At 34.9% G+C, this 13,642-nt stretch overlaps 2 protein-coding genes across 11 annotated transcripts in view; both read left to right on the plus strand.

Annotated features, from left to right (window-relative positions):
• Positions 1 to 8,838, plus strand: part of LOC116336625 (bromodomain adjacent to zinc finger domain protein 2B) — a 39,589-nt gene extending 30,751 nt beyond the window's left edge. For 8 of the 10 annotated variants that reach the window (XM_031760579.1, XM_031760588.1, XM_031760584.1 and 5 more), the window contains 11 exons: positions 76 to 165; positions 264 to 492; positions 581 to 720; positions 817 to 4,069; positions 4,159 to 4,271; positions 5,261 to 5,424; positions 5,547 to 5,987; positions 6,070 to 6,382; positions 6,463 to 6,597; positions 6,939 to 7,060; positions 7,140 to 8,838. In XM_031760579.1, coding sequence (XP_031616439.1) covers positions 76 to 165; positions 264 to 492; positions 581 to 720; positions 817 to 4,069; positions 4,159 to 4,271; positions 5,261 to 5,424; positions 5,547 to 5,987; positions 6,070 to 6,382; positions 6,463 to 6,597; positions 6,939 to 7,060; positions 7,140 to 7,296 — 5,157 coding nt within the window. In that variant the 3' untranslated portion in view covers positions 7,297 to 8,838. The remainder of the gene's footprint in view (positions 1 to 75; positions 166 to 263; positions 493 to 580; positions 721 to 816; positions 4,070 to 4,158; positions 4,272 to 5,260; positions 5,425 to 5,546; positions 5,988 to 6,069; positions 6,383 to 6,462; positions 6,598 to 6,938; positions 7,061 to 7,139) is intronic. The other 2 variants (XM_031760585.1, XM_031760589.1) reach the window with 1 other exon arrangement.
• Positions 8,839 to 10,440: 1,602 nt separating this feature from the next.
• On the plus strand, positions 10,441 to 13,073 carry LOC116352324 (protein arginine N-methyltransferase 7). The gene is made up of 5 exons (XM_031784833.1): positions 10,441 to 10,532; positions 10,600 to 11,230; positions 11,296 to 12,336; positions 12,411 to 12,559; positions 12,667 to 13,073. Exons 2-5 carry the CDS (start codon positions 10,643 to 10,645, stop codon positions 12,908 to 12,910), a joined length of 2,022 nt encoding a protein of 673 aa, XP_031640693.1. The 5' UTR covers positions 10,441 to 10,532; positions 10,600 to 10,642; the 3' UTR covers positions 12,911 to 13,073.
• The last annotated feature ends 569 nt before the right edge of the window (positions 13,074 to 13,642 follow it).

Consider the following 13,642-nt stretch of genomic DNA (forward strand, 5'->3'; position numbering starts at 1 on the left):
TAATCAGCTATAATCAGCTGAATCAACCTTTCTGATGCAATACAATACATATTTCTCTCTTTATTCATTTCTTAGGAGCGTGAACGTAGGCGACAACATTTAACACTCATTCAACAATTGGACGGTCGACGTCAATTTGAAGAACGTGAAAAGAAAAAACATCAAGTGAATATCGTCATCAATTTAAACAATGTTTTTTTTTGTTGTTGCCTTTTGTGTCATTCACATTTCATTAATTTCCGAATGAATGTTCACACTTTCAGATGGTATTAGATAAATTGATAATTCGCGATCGAAAGCTATCAGCGCGTAAGCGTGATGCTGAACTATTGGCCGAACTGCGAAAGCCGCAAGAAGACTCTGAAATAATCAATCAAAAAGAATTTCCAGCTTTGGAACGTTTGCCGGGCTTGAAATTGACAGGAAAAGCCTTGGCAGATTTGCTAATGGTCTTTGAATTTTTGCATAACTTTGGTGAAACGCTTGGATTTGGTATGTATTTGGTCCTTATTTTTTGTTTTACTGAAATATAAAAAGGGGACGTGACAGACTAAATGGTATTTTTCTCTCTTTTCTCTAGATATGGAATCGTTGCCTTCGTTACAAAGTTTGCATCAGGCACTAACAAGTGAAGATGCACTTGAAGCGGAAGAAGAACTGTTGTCAATCATTTCACATTTGTTAGTGTGTGCAATTGAAGATCCCGGTGTTCCAAATCCGGTAAGATTCTTAATTCTAAAAGTCAATGAAAAACACTTATGATTTATAAATGTTTATTTTTTTTACTTTTTTTATTATTCATATTTCAATTTTCAGGTTCGACACACAACCCTATTGGGACAATCATTGCGTACGGCCGACATCACAAACTCAAATATTTCGGAAATATTGCGAATATATTTGTACGCAGTTGCAACGGGTGAGGTGCGAACATTAAACGGTGTGACATTGGATCGTGAGCGTGAACGTCGCATAGCCGATCACCATCAGCTCGATTCGGAGCAAATGCTCACATCGGGCAAAAATCAAGCATACTATGAGGCATTACAACAAAATCAAACCTGGAAATTGTCAGAGTGTTTGAAAGACAAGCCATTTGTATCACTGAATCCAACCGTGAAAACGGAAATTTTGGCGCATCTTTGTAATGATTTGCTTATGAACAAAGCGGTTGCACGTCAAATTGAAACTAGCTTGGAATCGGTGGCGCAACACAAACGAGATCGTTACGCAATCGAAAATCGTGTACGTAAATACAAGCATTTGCATTCCCGTAAAGTGCGAATGGAACAATTTGAGAAGCAACAACAAATTGCACGACAAATTCAAGCACAGCAATTGGCTCAAGCACAGGCGGCAGCCGCATCAGCAAACACATCAAATACCGAACAAAGTACCGATGGTGATTGCGAATCGAATGCAAAAACCCCAAACATCGACAATGCTAATGACAGTGTTGAAAAAATGGAAACAAACTTATTGAAAACACCATCAAATCTAACAAACGCATCAAGCGTCGACAATTTAACAGATGTGTCTGATCTGAATAATCACAAAGAAGACTCAATGCAAAGTACTGATGTGGCGATGAATGCAAAATCAGCCGATGACAACGATGCCAAAACAAAATTGGACGAGTCCAAATTAACGGTCAAAATCGATGCAACACCCAATTCCGATACGAGCAGAGTGTTGAATAACGGTGCCACAACGCCGGACATAAGCAACTTGTTGAATAAGAAAATCAATAGTCGCGATGTAACGGCTGATGGATCAACCACCGACGGCGGTAATTTAGATGAAGAAATTAGTGATATTGAAAGTGAAGGAACGTGTTTAGAAGAAGATGAAGATTCACGCATGACAGCCGATGAAGTGCACAAGAAATTGGAGAAAATCTTAAAATCGGCCAATCAAAATAAAACGCTCATCGAACAAAGCAGCAATTCGTTACGAGCCACCTGCTACGGTCAAGATCGATTCTGGAGAAGATATTGGCATTTACCGAGAGCCGGCGGTGTTTTTGTTGAAGGACTCGAGGCGGCTCAACCAGAACTGTTAAAGTATATGGCTAAACTGGAAGAGTTGTATAAGGCTGAAAAGACGAAAAATAAAGCAAATGTCAACGATACCGAAAATAAGAAACGTGGCAAAAAGAGAAAACTATCACTTACAGATGAACCAGATTTAATGCCAGTACCCAAAAGTAATGATCCCGAAACCAGATCATCGGTTGATTCGATAAATATTGATTCGACAAATCCGACCAAACCAGTGGATAACGAATCGGTGAACATAGTAGAAGATAAAGTACAATCGATGGAAATAAACAGTAGTCCAAAAGCGACCGACAATGGTTGCGAAACAAATAACGAAATAACCGACAATTACAACGATAACACAGCCACCACTAAGGAATTGGATGCAGCAAAAGAAGATGCTGATATGCTAGATATCGAGGATTCAATTCCAAAAGCAATTCTTGTACAAAAAGCAAACGAAATCGATAAAGCCGTTGGCACTGACATATCGGCGACAACGGGCACTCAGCTAAATAATCACAGCGACGAAAATGAAGGCGAGAAAGCTTCCGACGATGCAAATGATACGCACAACGCAGACTGTGATAACAAACCAAATGCGGAAAATGGAAGCGTTGCCAATGCTGACATTTTCGAGCGAAAACCTGTAGTTCCAATCATTGATCTCGATGCAAATGAAAATACATCCGGTGATGAAAATGTTGTCGCAAATGCGATCGATGCACAAATCAAAACCGAACCAATGGACGGCATCGCTCAAATCAAAATGGAAATCAAAAACGAATACACCGAAGAAGAGTTAATGAAACGCGAAGAACCCGAAATACTCGAAAAATGGTTTTCAATTGCAAATCGTGAAATTCAATTGAGCTCAATGGAAACACAAATTCCACTGTCCGCGCAAGCTGAATACTCAAATATCACATGCGAAATGATTTTATCATGTCAAGGAAATCGATGGGATATCGGAAATAATGCTTATTACTTTCACGTTCCAGTTGAAAACTCAACAAATCTACAAATCAATCGAGAATCAGTGTTGACACAGTCCGGAATTGATGACAAACTGATTGAAAAAGTGATGATCGGCCAGTATACGATACCATCGAAAAATGAATCAGTTGAGTCAGAGGCAAACGAGGACATTGACGATGATGAAAAAAAGTGTGTTGAACTTATGAAATTAGAGCCTGAAACGCAGCCATTTCAATTACCATCATTTTTGAATACGTCATTTGCAAATCTAAGCGCATTTGTACAATGTGATAACACATGCCCATTACAAATGACGCCCGACGAACAGAAAATGCTGGAAGATATCAAAGTGAATGGTTTTCCAAAACATCTCGAATCGAATTATGTGCCAAAGGAATTGTGTCACGGTTGGTGGAAAATTAACGATTTGGATACATTAAATGAAGTGATTCAGTGTTTGCATGTGAAAGGAGTGCGCGAACGGGAGCTTCGCATCAATTTGTTGCAAGCATTAACTGAAAATATTGACCTATCAACACCATGTCATGTGGCTAATTTGCGATCACCACCACCGGCTAAAGGATACATTGATCCCGAACCGATGAATGCGTGGAATCCGCAAATTGCTCGACGTGTCGAACTCTCATTACTCGATCAAGTCGAATCGCTTGAGGATAAAATTGCCGGTGCATCAATGCAAGTGAAAGGATGGACAGCACCAGCACGGGATCCAGAAAGTGAAAATGAATTAGATCTCATTACCGGCATCACCATGATTCGTGATCGTATCTTGAGTCTTGAAGCAGCGATTGAAAGACGCTATTTGAAACCACCGTTAGGTACAAGCACAGCCGATGCAAATATTGCCGCAATTACCACACAAAGTGTCACATTGTCAAGCACTCGCGAAATCACGACGACCATTCAAACAACGGGCACAACAACAACTGTAATCAGTTCGAGCAGCAGTATTGCACAGAACAATAATGACGATCAAAATTCAAGCTCCGGATCTGTGGCCACCACTCCAGAACGTGAAGTATTACCAAAAGGTATGAATCATTTTCCACATTTTGTAGTAATCGAATGTAAAAATTAAAAAAAAAAAACATTTCGTTCGGGGCTTCAATTAACAATTTAGGTTTGAATTCGTGGCGCGAAGCTGTCTCTCGATCACATACAGCCGCTCAATTGGCAATGGCACTTTACGTATTGGAATCATGCGTAGCGTGGGACAAAAGCATAATGAAAGCTGTAAGTTTCAAAATGCTATAACTATACCTTCAGATGCAGCGGAAAACGTGGAAACCCCTTATTTATTTCTTTTATTTTCTCTTACATACTTTCGGCTTTGAATATTGTTTTCTCGTTTTTAATTTATGCAAGAGAGCTCGTATCGTACATGGAGAAAATGATTTTCAAATGTTCGTGTGTGTTTATGGCTTTCCACGATTTTCCCCGAATCCGTTTTAAATCTCATCTGTTAGGTTTAGCTATAACGCTCATTCGCATTATAAAAACATCATAAACAAACAGAAAATGAAAATACCATCACAATTCAAACGCAATTTCATTTTGATCGTTTAATTTGCATAGTTCTTGTTTGTTATGTAATTTACTCTGAAAAACAAAGAAGAAACAAACAGTTGTAAGGTTTGAGAAACGGGGATGATGAGAATAAATTCTTCATTTTATTTTGAAGATTTTCCTGAAGATAAATCACAATTGTGAAAATCAGCAAAATATATTTGAAGTGGGAAGAGATGAATTTTTGTACCTTTTTGGAATACATTTCGTGAGCAAAGCTTCTTTGGAATGGTGTAACAACTTTATTGCGCTTAATTGCTTATTAAATTGCTTATTGTGGAATAGAACGCGATATATCTCGTATGATCCATTTCATGGTTTATTGCTGTTAAAAGCACCACGATGTGAACTCCAAAATGGAACAAAAACATTGTAACGAAAATTATTCTCAGCATGTGGCATTTTTCGGAAGCTTGCAACATTTTCTTCAGAGTAGTTTAAATAATTTTTATCCTTTTGGGGATCACTTTAAATTTAATACTAATTTTATTTACTTTATTTGATTACTAACACGTTCGTTTTTTTTTCTTTCCTTCTTTATGTGTATATAATTTTGTTAACTTCTTCCAAAAACAAACAAACACAAAACAAAACCAAAATCTAAACAAAAAAACAAAAAACAAAAATGAAACTGAACTTTGTGATCGGTATATTAGGCCAATATGAATGGGTCTAATCAAACAGAACGTTACTTACAGAATTGCCAGTTTTGTTCTTCCGGCGAAAATGAAGATAAACTATTGCTGTGTGACGGATGCGATAAAGGCTATCACACGTATTGCTTTAAACCAAAAATGGTCAACATTCCCGACGGTGATTGGTAGGATCATGTTTCTATTCAATATAAAAAATAAAATGTTCCATTAAATTTTGCATCAAAAACGCTAATTGAAAATTGTTCTCTGTTTGTTTGGCTTTCTTTTCCGTATTTATTCGTATTAGGTATTGTTATGAATGTGTAAATAAAGCAACAAATGAACGTAAATGTATTGTGTGCGGAGGTCATCGACCGCCGCCACTTGGAAAAATGGTTTATTGTGAATTGTGCCCGCGTGCCTACCATCACGATTGCTATATACCGCCATTGATCAAAGTGCCACGGGGTAAATGGTATTGTCATGGATGCGCTTCAAAGGCACCGCCGCCAAAACGTCGTGGACCATCGAAAAAAGCGAAGGAAAAGGATTCAAAAGACAAGGATTCAAAAGATGGCAAGGAGCCAAAGGAATCGAAGAAAGATAAAAAATCGAATGAAGCGCATCGAGAAAACTCAAATTCGAATAGCGCATCGGAGACAAATTCCATTGATCAAACCATTCATAATTCAAATGTACCTGCTGCCACTTCGCATACAACAAAAACAAATGAAACCATGCAGTCGAGGTATGTATCTCGAATAAGTGACCGAAATCTGGCCGAAATTTAAAACGATCTTGATTGATATTCTACTACGAATCGATTCTAGTCCAAAAAGTTCAGCAGCAGCTTCCACCTCATTCGACGATCAAAATCAATCTGAAACAATGAATAGCACTGAAAATACCGTATTTGATAATTCCATGAATGATTCACAAGCCCAAGATTCATCACGGGTTGCATCGCCGGATCGTACATCCACACCGGCACCAAGTATTGATTCAAATGATCAAAATCATTGCATTAATGAGCTACGACCGCCACCAACCCCATCGCCCGGACGGGAAAAATCTCCGTCATGGGAACAACAGCAAATAAATACAAATTCCAATTCGGCCGATAACGATGCAATCGATTCAGAGGTAATCTATTCGGCTACCATTTAATTTTCGATTTCTCTTATTACTGTTTTATTTATTTATTTATTTTAAATAAATTTCAGAGAAATTTCAACGAATCCGCAGTTCGTTCAAATGACGGCAGCAAACATCACAAACAAGATAAGAAAGAACGCAGTGCTGCAAAAAAGCTTATGAAAGAACTGGCATCGTGTAAAACAATGTTAGAAGAGATGGAAGTAAGTGATAAAAAAAATAAGCAGTAAACACTGAGATATTGTGAATTTTCCGTACGACCAGACTTTTGAAAAGTCTGTGCATTTTCGCTCAAACAACATTCTCTTTCATTTCCATCTTTCTGTTTGTGCTTCGTTGTGCAAATCTGTGCGCTCATTCAACCCGCTTGTTGATATCTTTAACCGACTAGACTGTTGGTTTTAAACTTTTGCTCGTACAGTGAGTGAAGAGTATTAGCGAAGCATGGAAAAATAATTGTAGAAATTTAAATGAACATTTACCCAGTTTCAGTTTTATATACGTATAACAAATATGTAACGATGCATTTTCACCCATTTTACAGTTGCACGAAGAGTCATGGCCATTTTTACTGCCAGTCAATACAAAACAGTTTCCCACTTACAAAAAAATCATCAAGCATCCCATGGATCTGTCAACAATCAAAAAACGAATCCAAGACATGCAGTAAGTTCAGCAAAACGCCGTTTTTATTTTCCCAAAAAAAATGCCAATTAATTTTATTTTCTCCGAATTAAATTTCTAGTTATAAATCACGAGACGATTTCATAGCCGACGTCCGTTTAATATTTGATAATTGTGAAATGTTTAATGAAGACGATTCGCCGGTTGGAAAAGCAGGTCATTCACTTCGTAAATTTTTCGAGGCACGTTGGGTCGACTTGACCGACAAACATTCATGATACCATTTATTTCAAACAAAGTATCCAAACAACAACTAGCTGCTGAATAATAAAACAAATATATATGCATCTCATACGAAAAATTGTGCCGTCGTGCATCAATTGTGTTGACGATCGAAAAATTGACAATTTTATGTAAAAAGTGAATAAATTAAATTGTAATTATTTTATTGATATAAATTATTATTTTTTTTTGTTACATAAATTTCCTTTTTTTTGCGACGATAAACAAACAAACAATCGAACGAAAAAAAAAGTATACAAAAATTGTACTTAACTTGCTATGTCTGAGAGTAGAAAATGTCTGTAAACTCAATTGAAATAAGCCTACCTGGTCTGCTTTGATTATCGTCGTGCTGGCTAAAACTACTTAAGAAAAATTAAGAAAAAAAAAACAATCAAATACGAAAAAAATGAGAATTAAATGTGTCACAATATTGTGTTGCTCATTTTTTTCTTCATTTAAATCACATTTTGACAGCTGTAAAGAAATTAGTTTTGTGTTCAAATTTAAGCGGTTGATTTTAAGTTAGAATTTTGTTTATTGTGAATGATTTGATTTAAATATGTTTGATTTTTATATGAATCTAATAAAAAAATATATCTAATTATGGAGCATAGACATGCAGCAAAAAAAATTAAAGAATGTCTTAAACACAAATTAAAGATAAAACAACAGTATTATTCCAGAGTAGAAATAGAAAGCGCGCAATATGTTGACTAAACGTTGGAAGAGAGAAAACTATTCAGCACGAAAAAACAAACGAAATCAAATTGAAATATTACCAATTTGAGTTGAGCTATGTCTCAATAGTTGACCAGAGAACTAAAAATGCCATGACATTTTTTTTGAGATAAAAGATTAAATGTTTTCTCTTCTGTTTTTCTGTTTTGTAACGCGAAATATTTGCCGTGTAACGTGTAACAGATGACTACAGGGTGTATTTTTGCAGTTTAATTTTTAAATGAAGAGCAAAGAAACAATTTGAAAAGATAAAATATTAAATAAAATTAAATAAAAAAAAAATATGTTCGCCTCGAAAAATATTTTTTTTTTTTTAGTCATGCGATCATATTATGTAGGCTTATGGAATTATTAAAGAACAAAAATTAGAATGAGATTCATTCCCAATTCAAAATTTATGTAAATGTCGTGCAAAATATTTCAAAATGAGGTATAACGTGTGTAGCCAATTGGCGTTCACATCAAGCATAGGTTATATTTTCAATAACATGATGAATATTTAGTAATTTAACAAATTAGAGTTCATGCATAGACCGAAACAAACACATATAAATAGTGTATCAAACAAACATCATATGATTATAGTATAATATTTTTATTTTAGTAACAAATGAAAAAAAAACACACACAAAGCATAATAACTGCCTAAATGACGAACAAATGATATAATATGATACAATTACGAATGATTAGCGCAAGCAGAAAAATAAACACAAGTACACCGTTACATTGCAGTAAATTAAATTAAATAAAAAAAAAACAACCCACAACAACAAACAAAAACTTAGAAAAAGAATGAACAATTCTTAAAATCTAGATGATAGACGAAAATTTCTATGACCATAGATTAAACGGCTTTTTGTATATATCAACAAAATCATTAAGAAAAACAAATAAACTAATAAAACAAATTCATTTAACTTTTATGATACAAAAAAAATGCATTACATAATGTATAGTTTTTTTTTGTTGTCGATGAAATGAGTATGAAATCCCTTGCTAATTTTTCTTTCAAATGTATGTAAATATTTTTTTTTGCATAGCTGACCATGATCAGTGAGGAAATGGGATGTGGTTTTGTTTTTGAAAGTCTTCGAAAACCACAAGAGGGAGGGAGAAAGCAATTCTTAAACAAATTGATTAACAAAGCTTGTATTTATTTTTGTACAGTAACCATAGATGTAATCTCTCGTTGTCGGATAATGACGATGGCTATGATTATATTATATTGATTCGATTTATTGGGCCATTTGCTGCAACTCCACTCTATGATTTTCACAGAATAAACAGAAAAAAAAATTGTATAAATTTCGAACAGCTTAAATAATTAACAGTTTAAGCTTATAAAATACGTATGGCATACAATAAATGTCATATTCAACGGCACTGAATGATGGTAAACATTTTATGTCAATGTTTATAAAATTGGGGATGCATAAAAGAAAATCAACAATGATAATAATTATTATATCGTGCTATAAATACTATTTAAATGAAAAATCGAGAGAACAAAAAAAAAAAAAAAACAACTTAACAAATACTATATATCATGAATTAACATGAAAAATACAAAATTCATTTGGATGAAAGCCGAAAACATGTGGTAATAATCTTTTTTTTTTTGGTAGATATGAAAATATCTTGAGCTCGAATAACGTCCGTTGCGTTTATGTATTGTTTTAGCGACGATTCAATGATCAATTCACATAATTATATTGTGCTGAAGTAGCTCGTGCGTGTCAGTGTATACGGATTTTTTTTAATTTGTTTGTTAACTTAACTCAGTATACTTCCTTCAAGAACAAGATCTAACGATATTTTTTCTAGTTTTGTCTCATTTGCAAAACAAAACGTAGCAAAGGCAAATATTTATGGCCTGTCAATTGAAAATATTTATTTGAAATGAATTTAAAATGTAACATGCCAATGAGATTTGGCCTGAAACAAAATGTACGACAAAAATAAAAATAAAATTTGATTCTCTAACTAACTGTTGACTACATGAAGAAAAAAACTGATTAAAAATTATATTGAAAATATATAAATAATGAGAAAATTCCATTTGCTGTGGAATTTCGTAGCAAAACTATACATGTATGCGCATTGCATTCGATTGCAACTCCAAAATTCAACTAAACGAATAAGTGAAGAATAATTGTAAATCACTTATCAATTTATTTAAGGAATAAATGGATAAATGCAATTTTGTTTGGTATTCATTTATTTCAGAAAAATTCTCGTTGAATAAATGACACCTTAATGCCCATGGAAGAAATGAAAAAAATGGATTTGCAGGTAACAAAATCACCCTTTTTGAGGCACTGATTCAATTGAATAAAACATCCGAAAGATGGCGTCACTTTGTTCTTTTTCCAGAACAATGATGTCACAGATACATGAAAATAACAACAAAGTAGTTAGGTTACGTTGAACAAAAACAAAATATCGACGGTGTAAAAATCTAAACAACTTAGAATTTGGACAAAAGATTGCAAGTTTTAAATTAATCACAATTCATCACCAAAAAATTTGAACATTTTTTCCTCTTTATGTTATAGGCTAAATTATTTGGTCAATTTCTGCCCAACTACAATACAAATTATGGCTGATTATTTACAAGATGAACATTTTGATTTGTATCAGGAGATTGCACGATCGGCATTTGCCGATATGTTGCATGACCATGAACGAAATGAGAAATACTTTCGTGCACTGAAAAAAGCAATCGATAAAATGCATGAATGCAATTTGCCTGCAAATGTTCTCGACATTGGCACAGGCACCGGGCTTCTTTCAATGATGGCGGTCAAATGTGGTGCCGATTCGGTAATTGCCTGCGAAGCATTTCGACCGATGGCCGATTGTGCCGAACAAATTATGGAAGCCAACGGTATGGCCGGACAAATTCAGCTAATAAAAAAACGTTCGACCAGCATATTTGAAGAAGATTTACCGCAGCGTGCAAACATTTTAGTTACCGAAGTATTTGACACCGAATTAATTGGCGAAGGTGCTATTGAAACGTTTAATCATGCCCATCGACATTTGCTGGAAAAAAATTGTATTGTTGTACCAGATTCAGCGACAATATTTGTACAAGTGGTCGAATCACCATTGGCATGGGCATGGAATATGCCAAAACTAATAGCCGATCTGGACGGTGACGTTCTTATTCGTACACCATGTGAGGTACGTTATTGTTTTGTTTTCGTTTTAAATTCAAGAATGCATGAAAAATTGTTTTAATTTTCCAGATTAACGATTGCAAAGGAACATCTGAACTACATGATATTCAATTAAATCAGTTTCCAACGCATCAATTTCGTGCAGTATCCGAGCCAACTGCTGTATTTGAGTTTGATTGGTCGGGAAAGGATGTGATTTCAAAAAATGAATTCCGTACGGTGACCGTTGAAGCGAAACAAAATGGTACAGCGCAGATATTTTTCATGTGGTGGGTACTAAAAATGGACCAAGATGGTGATGTGCGTATAAGTTGTGCACCACATTGGGCCCATGAAGATTTTTATCGCTTGAAAAATGAACGACCATCATTCCAACCGGAGCAAAATATCATTCCATGGCGTGATCATTGGATGCAAGCACTATATTATGCACCGAAACCGGTTCAAATTGGAATCGGCGAACAATTGCATTTGAAATGTAATCGTGATGAATTTTCATTGTGGTTTGACCTAAGTCGTGATGGTAACGAAGACATTGAATCACCTGAAATTATTCAAGATCGTCCAATGTGCACGTGTGGCTTCCATTTGGCACTGTCTCGCACCCGAATTGGTCAAATAAATCAAAGTTTGAGAGTGAAAAAATTTCAAAAGATTTTCGATAAAGCACTTGACCAAAATTCAACGGTGTTATTTGTTAGTGAGGGTTCTTTACTTGGTCCAATGATTGCTGCACTAAAAGTAAATCGTGTTTATGTTTTGGATTCGAATAAATATACACGTCGTGTAGTACAAAAATACATTGACTTCAATCAGCTCAGCAATATCGAAGTTCTCGAAGAAGTCAATGAATCCAACGTTGATTGGCAACTAATCACGCATATAATTGGTGAACCAAGTTTTGTTACATCAATTCTGCCCTGGGATAACTTCTACTTTGCCGAAATTCTGAAAAAAGTTCGACAATTTTGTAATGAAAACGTGCAAATTTTACCACAATCGGCAACCATTCGTGCGGTACCAGTGGAATTTTTGGATTTACATAAGATTTTTGCACCGTTTGATATTTGTGAATCGTTCGATTTGACCATATTCGATCGTATCATTGAGGTACTTTAAAAATTTAAAGTTTACATTAAGAACGAATTAAATGGAACTCATTTTTGTCAATGGCTTAATTTCAGGAATCATCGGAATTCGCTGATGACATCGTCGAGGCTCAACCACTGTGGGAGTATCCAAGCAAAGCGCTTGGAATGGCTAAAACAGTATTTTCCATAGATTTTGTCAACGCAACAACAAGTTCGGAACACAATGAATTAGAAATTAGAACGTGAGTATTAATATAGAACCAGTTGTACAATGGTACAATCAGATAAACAAAATCAAGGTCGAAAACAATATAAACATTGTTTCTTTATTTTGGTAATTTTTTTAAAGTGCTGGCTCATGTAATGGAATCGCATTTTGGACGGAATATAATTTTTTCAATACACAAGCTTCGATTGTCAGCACTGGCCCATTGAATGACTTAGCATTGAACCATTTTATCGATTGGGATATGTATACGCGACAAGGTGTACATTTATTTTGGAAACCAATCGAATCAAATGGAGACGAAGTGACGACGGTCGCTTGTCGCGTTCGAAACGATGAAAATGTTATCTATTTCAACTTTACGTAAATTTAAGTTAACGTTAAACTTAAGTTTCATTCAACTGTAATATTATATTGCTGCTTTAATTGTTGGCATTTAACAACTAAGAGAAACAGCGTACAAGTGCTTCTTATTTTATTTTAAATGAAACTCTTTTTTTTTTGTTCAGAGCTAAGCTCATTTTCCATAAATCAAAAGTATAATTATTCAACAAAATTAAATTACTCTAAGCTTATTATTCTTGGAATAAATTACCAAAAAAATAAAATGAATAAAAGTTTAGCCAAAATGAAATGATGTTTTGTTTGTGAGACTCATAAATTTACGTCTGAATAAAGCGGCTATTAAACTTAGCTAATATAAGAAAAGAAAAACCGGTTTTATGACCAAGTTGTTTAAATGTTGCGATTTAATGCGCATCTCTGCGCATTGTGCGATACATTAATAGCGTCTGAATGGATGGCATGCAACTACACTATGCTCAAGAATAGAAATGTTTTGGAAGAGGACTGTGAATAATAAACAAAGTCATATGAAATAAAATACGGAATCGTTGCTACTGTGGTGTTTTTTCAACGAAGGAAAACTGGCAAAAAGTGAAATTGATCGTGTTTTTTTCAACACGACGATAACGAGAAGTAACCAGTGATTTTTCTCACACAATAATGTACGAAAAACATGAAGACAAATACCGTACTGCATTAGACATTTGAAAAAATGATAGTGCACAATGACGACGACGACGACGACGACGACGGC

The sequence above is a fragment of the Contarinia nasturtii genome, unplaced genomic scaffold (genome assembly GCF_009176525.2).
Source record: "Contarinia nasturtii isolate CC-2019 unplaced genomic scaffold, AAFC_CNas_1.1 Cnas_scaffold_187, whole genome shotgun sequence".
Lineage (NCBI taxonomy): Eukaryota > Metazoa > Arthropoda > Insecta > Diptera > Cecidomyiidae > Contarinia > Contarinia nasturtii.

Bases quoted from the DNA above. Each gene is read 5' to 3' on its own strand.
- LOC116352324 (XM_031784833.1), top strand. From the start codon at position 10,643: ATGGCTGATTATTTACAAGATGAACATTTTGATTTGTATCAGGAGATT. The intron at 11,231-11,295 runs GTACGTTATTGT...TTAATTTTCCAG, and splicing joins TTATTCGTACACCATGTGAG to ATTAACGATTGCAAAGGAAC. The intron at 12,337-12,410 runs GTACTTTAAAAA...GCTTAATTTCAG, and splicing joins TATTCGATCGTATCATTGAG to GAATCATCGGAATTCGCTGA.